The 6,000-nt window shown below is 34.9% G+C and overlaps 1 protein-coding gene across 2 annotated transcripts in view; it reads right to left on the bottom strand.

Annotated features, from left to right (window-relative positions):
* Window positions 1–1,514: 1,514 nt before the first annotated feature.
* SPARCL1 (SPARC-like 1 (hevin)) overlaps window positions 1,515–6,000 on the bottom strand; it is a 51,774-nt gene continuing 47,288 nt past the window's right edge. For both annotated transcript variants that reach the window (XM_004681137.2, XM_012724216.1), the window contains exon 11: window positions 1,515–1,938. In XM_004681137.2, the coding sequence (XP_004681194.1) occupies window positions 1,910–1,938 (29 nt within the window). In that variant the 3' untranslated portion in view covers window positions 1,515–1,909. The remainder of the gene's footprint in view (window positions 1,939–6,000) is intronic.

The raw sequence follows: 6,000 nt of genomic DNA, 5'->3' as shown, positions 1-6,000 counted from the left end.
GCCTAGAAACTTCAACTTATAAATATCTTAATTACACAGAGATAGGCTTATAGAAATATTGAGAAAATAATTTCATCTCTGACTGGGATTAGAGAATGTCTGTATCATACACAACCCATAATTAAAAATTGTGACCAGCAAAAATATTAATGTGCTTCTACAACAAGTCATCCAGGCAGCAATATACATGAAATCTTAACTGACAGGGAATTTAAGGCTCTAAAATTTAAATAAAAGTTGATGCTGTCCATTAAATATTTTTTTTTATTTCAAAGTGAAAATTACTTTTAAATTAAGCATTTTTAGCAAACACTTGTGTCAAACACAGTGTCTTTAGCATTAAAGTCACCTTTCATTATTCCAAAACATTTAAAATATTTAAAATGGTAATTTAAATCTAATATTTTCAAATATAATTTCCTTATCCCTAACAAATTTAAAATTAGAAACTTGGTTTTTAATTAGTTAAGACTTTCATATTTTCTTGCAGCTACATAAAAAAATCAAATTGGGAATTATTTCTAAAATTACTTCCATAGTTTAAAAAATATATAATAAGTAGGTATTAATTAACTAAATTGAACTTTTGTATTTAGAAATTACATTGTGTTATTTGGTCTGGTTAGGAACAAGTAACTCATGCTAAAGAAAGCTGTAATGAGTGAAATATTAATCAGATATTAACCTGATTCAAAACCAAATTCTTTTGTAGGAATATTTTAGATAAAATTCCAAGGGATACATTCTTTAAGTGATCATTACAGATAAGGCTCTGAACAACAATAGTAACAACAGAATTCTGAGTCTTTGAAAAAAATAACCAAAAACAATTGTATGAACAGCTTTTATTTCATGTAAGAAAACGCTGTATATAAGACCATTTAATTTTCCTTCAAATTTTGTAAGTAGAATAAAGTTGGTGAGTTTCTTTTATTGCCTTGAATTAGAGGTTGTCAATTCTATTATGGTGTCATATTTTTTGCTGACTAACTTTGATAACAGTAAATTTGAAAGAAGAACACAATTGTAAGCATACACTTTTTTCTTATGACACATTTTCTTGCTATCAGCTGAGAACAGTAATTTATCTCTGTGTTGGTATCAAAACATGTTAAAACTCTACTATCTGTGTTATATTTATATTACCTTTATTTGGAGGATATGAGAAGTGTAGACATTTTGCAGGACTCCTCTCTTCCCTAACACTTGTGCACAGCTACCCAAAACTAGAATCTTTGTAGCAAGCATGGCATAGTCATCCTCATTTTAATTGAATTTGGGAAAGAGCACTTGAGTTCAGTTTTTTGTTTAAACTTTTGACAGAGGACATTCGCAAATACTTGAACACCTGAATATTTGTTTCCCACTGGAAGCATTTCTCCAACCAAGTTACTTTGTTGTTGTTAAGTAGTGGGATCTCGGAAGCACAATTATAATTTGCTATGTAGTGTGAGTCTTTGGCTGGTCTTTCACATGTAATTGTTGAAATAAACATTGAATAAGTTCAATAAACATGGATTTTATGGTTGTTTATTAAGATATTGAAAATAATACACATTAACAATGAAAGAGCATTGTTTCATATTCTTGGTGTGTATATGATTTTATTGATAGAATGAACATATCAGTTTTTCAAGTTTTATAATTAGTATGTCATAAATGGATGCAGAGTGATAAGTTAAACTGCTGTTCACAAATAGCATACAGTATTTTGTCTATATTGACCTTACTTAATTTATAACTTTTATTTCCAGAGTTAATGTTAAATGCCTGGTGTATCTACTGTTATCAAGCAGTTTACTCTCATTGTCTTCTGAGACATGCAAACATTTTGCTAAATCTACAGGGTATCATAGCTGCATATATTTCAGAAGTAGTCAGGAAGATGACAGGTGAGTTCTTTCAAATCTTAAAACAGGAGATTTTCATCTATGTCTTCTGTAAAAGACAAAAACAAAACAAAATACTTAGCAGGAGGCAGAGTGTAATGTAAACAATGTGAGAGTTGGGAGATTAGAGAAGAAGGAAGGACATGGTGATTCTCAACCCTGGAAGGCATCAACATCACTGTGAAATTTTTAAAAATATTTATCTTCAGGCCTTGGTCTTCTACATCAGTATCCCAAGGAGTGGGTCAAATGGTTTGTATCCATTTAGAAAGCTCCATTAGGCTGTTCCTATGAGAACCACTGATAGAGGAGGTTGAGGGGAAGGACCACCCAAGAAGTGCCTTAAGGATTGCTAAAATACAATAGAAATCAATAGTAGCAGTTAAACCAGGCTTCCAAACAAGTGATAATAAAAGAAACTCTTGCTACACCTATGGAAGAAGGCTGTTCACAAATAGCCCTCTATAATGGTATACCCAGTCTTACTCAATAACATTAAGCAAATAGTGAAAGCAGATTAATTTGAACTCTGATCTACTACCTTGTCTGGGATACCAAGTACTTTTCCTGTTTCATTTCACCCCAAGAGAGGAAAGATTATGGGCTTTGGTATATCTGAGTACTGTGGCTTCCTTTGTAAAATGGGAATAATAGTCTCATTACTTAGAAGTTTATTTATATTCACTCTCATACTTTTTGTTGTTTCAGATGAGAGATGTCTGTACTGTTGAACTTAAAGCTGATCTTCTGCCTCTACCCTGAAACTATGTCTCTCCTGATTTCAACTTTCTCCCCCTTTTTAACCTCTTCTTTTAATTGTTCTATTCTCCTCTTTTCCTTTCTTCCCAGGCCATTCCCATCAGTGTCTAAATGTGCTGCATATCTAGCCCTAGATCCTCCCTAGTACTCTAGTGACCTTTGAGAAGAATCGTTTGTTTTTTTTTAAGAAGAATCTTAATGAACAAATGAACAAATGAATGAGTTCTTAAATTTCTTTAATGTCAAAATGCTTTCCTCAACTTTATATCCTTTCCCTTTCCTGTCTTCAAATACTTACTTTTTTTTTTAACCATTTCTCATCTCCTTACTCAAGCTAGAATGCTGGCTTCCATTGCTACCATCCTACCGGTGTTCTTACTAAGGCACCCAGCATATTCTCAGTCTTTGGCTTGACATCTCAGCAGTACTTGGTACTTGTCCACCACTTCCTCCTTTGAAACACCCCCTGTGGCATGGCACTACCCTGTTTTCTCCCTTCCTTTTCAGGAGACTTTGGGTTCTCCATAATGAACTCCTTCTCATCCCCATCATCTGGTGTGTTGTTCCTTAGTGTTCATCCCTAGACACTTTTCCATATAACTTAACATATTTTCCCTGGGAAATTCATTCCCTTTCTTGGAGTCAATTACTTTCTGTATGTTTATCATTCCTCACAAAAAGCATTTTAATGCCAAAATTGTCTTGAAAATCAAGTGCAGGTCCCACTATGTCCGTTCAAGACACTGTCCTAAGAATACTGGAGGATCACTAAAGTGCTTTAAACAGGGGAGTGACTTCACTGGAGTTGTATGTAAGAAACCCATATATTCAATTATCAACTGTACATTGTCTCCCTAATACTTAAACATTCAGCATGTCCAAAATGGAATTTATTATAGCCTTTAAATCTGCCTTTGTTCTTGTGGAACAGGATACATCTACTTACTGTGCTGGCGTAAGTCTGGAACCCAGGTTGTGTTTTTCTTTCAGTCTACTCCTTACCCCCCATACCACCCAACTCCCACTATTTCCTGTCAAGCACTATCTTCTTATTTCTATATGATATACATCATGACTATGTTTACATCTTTAATATGTTTGTATTCTAAGTTATATCTTGGATATGTTTTCCCTTTTGTTTTTCCCGTAGTTTAAGTCCTCATCAACTCTTGTCTGAATTTGCCATAACACCCTCTCAACTGTTCTCTGGCTTCTCCACAATGTAACCAAAAGAATCTTTCTTACATACAAGTCCAGTGAAGTCACTCACTTGTTAAAAGCATGTTAGTGATCCTCCAGTACTCTTAGGATAATGTCTTGAACGGACGTAGTGGGACCTGCATGATCTGACTTGTTTACACTATTAGTCTCAAAGGATTTTCTGAAGGTCCACGTGAGTGTATGTCAGTACATGATATGTCATGGGCACTAAGACAAAGACTTCGTCTCTTAATTGATCCCCAGTTTTACACACAAGGAAAATGAGACTCACTGAAGATAAGAAATGTGCCCTAATTTATGACCAAGTTGCAATGTTTGAGTACATTTAATTTAATCAAAGGCAGTTAAAGTTCAGTAAAATACTGACTAAACTTTATTTTCCTGTGGTGGACTGAGTCCTGACAGCAAGAAGAGTATATTTTACAAACAGAGAATTTTTTGTTCCCCCTAATTCTATCCTAAAGCAAAACTGTTTACTTATTCTAAGTGAATGTTTAATATCAACTTTATTGGCTTACTGTGTGATAATTCTTTTCCTTCTTCAAAATACGTAATCATGGCAAAACCACAGTGAACAAACAAAATCATTAGGGGCTTTACTAGTCACTCTGCACAGACAACCACCCAGCACAGAGCCAGAGTGAGCCTACATCTGAAGAGCGGCCAAAAGTTTCAGAAGAAACAGTAAAGTCAACTAGTTTCCTTAAATAAATGGCCTTTGCTCAAATTTGCCCCTTGGTCACTCTTTCCAAATCACATGCCATATAAAAAGGCATACATAAATATATCCTGCTCTAGCTAAGTTTTTGCCTCTCCCTAATGGAATTGAAGGAGTGGAGCAGCTGTTTTTGAGTGAATTTTGTCTTTTTAACATGGGGATTGGAAAGGACAATTTTGACCATTTTTTAAGGTATATATTTGAATGTTATGTACTGTGTTTACTGAACAGATGTTAGAAATGAAGTGGTCATTATATGGGTCTGGCTTTATAAAACAGTTCAAGGAAAAAAGAAAACAAGATGGAGCTATCTAAGTCTCGGTAAAGCCAGAGTTGGGAGGCTATTGGAAGGCAGGTCCCCAGGCATATCCAGATACACCCACCTCCAGGAAGGAGCTGAAACAGCTGGCTTGTCAGACAGCCCAGCATTGATCAACAAACTTTTCACCTGATTTGAATATTATTGCACCAATAGGAATTTGAATGACTTGTGGCTTAATTTGCATACTTGGTTAATGATCAGAGCTTGGTGGACTTCTAACCCTAATTTGTATAGCTGACCTAAGAAAAGCCTTTTCTAGGTAGATATAAGCTCTATTGCATCCAGGCAATTCAGCACATGACTCAAGAATTTCTTGAATTTGTGTCTCCTGAACTACAGTACTAATAAAATCCCAACTGAAAACTTATATTTTGCTTCAACTAGGTTTCATTCATTTGGAGATGTTATGTCCTGTCAATGTTAAGCAGGTGTATATGGTTGCCAGCTTCCAACATGGCCCCTAATGATCACTCCTGTAGTTTCCTTCTACATTATAGCAGGGTCAGCCTCTATCATCAAGAGCATATGGCAGGAGTAATGCTAGATCACCTGTGAGGTTAGCTTATAAAAGACACTGAGGCTTCAGTTTCCTGCTTTCTCATCATCTACTTTGGAGGAAACCTGATGTCAGGATGTGATCAATCCTCTAGAGAGGACTCCATGTGAGGAACTAAAGTCTGCCTACCACCACATGAGAGAGCTTAGAGGAGACTCCAAAGGATAATCATCCAGTTCTGCTACTCCTAGATTCTTGATCTTTAGAAAATGTGAGAGATATTTTAAGTTTTTAAATTCAGAAATGTGTGCAGCAATAGATAACTACAGTCCAGAATAAGATGCTTAGAAAAATATATATTCTTTGGTCTACACACAATAATATTGTAGAAGGACTATTCTTTTCTGCTTTCTCTTGTCAATAACAATCTGATTCACACTCTCAGGTCTTTGATATAATTTGAAAGAGTTATGCATATACATGAATTTTTTTTAATGTGAAGTCCTTTTAAGGAAATTAGCTCTTTAGGGGGAATTATTTTTTAAGGACTTATTTTTATTTATTTATGCATATAAGAACTGGGGTGTAGGCTAGG

This window comes from Condylura cristata, unplaced genomic scaffold (genome assembly GCF_000260355.1).
Source record: "Condylura cristata isolate star-nosed mole 26May11 unplaced genomic scaffold, ConCri1.0 scaffold00012, whole genome shotgun sequence".
Classification (NCBI taxonomy): Eukaryota; Metazoa; Chordata; class Mammalia; order Eulipotyphla; family Talpidae; genus Condylura; species Condylura cristata.
Note: the sequence above shows the minus strand (reverse complement) of the source record. Positions and strands in the feature narration are given on the sequence as shown.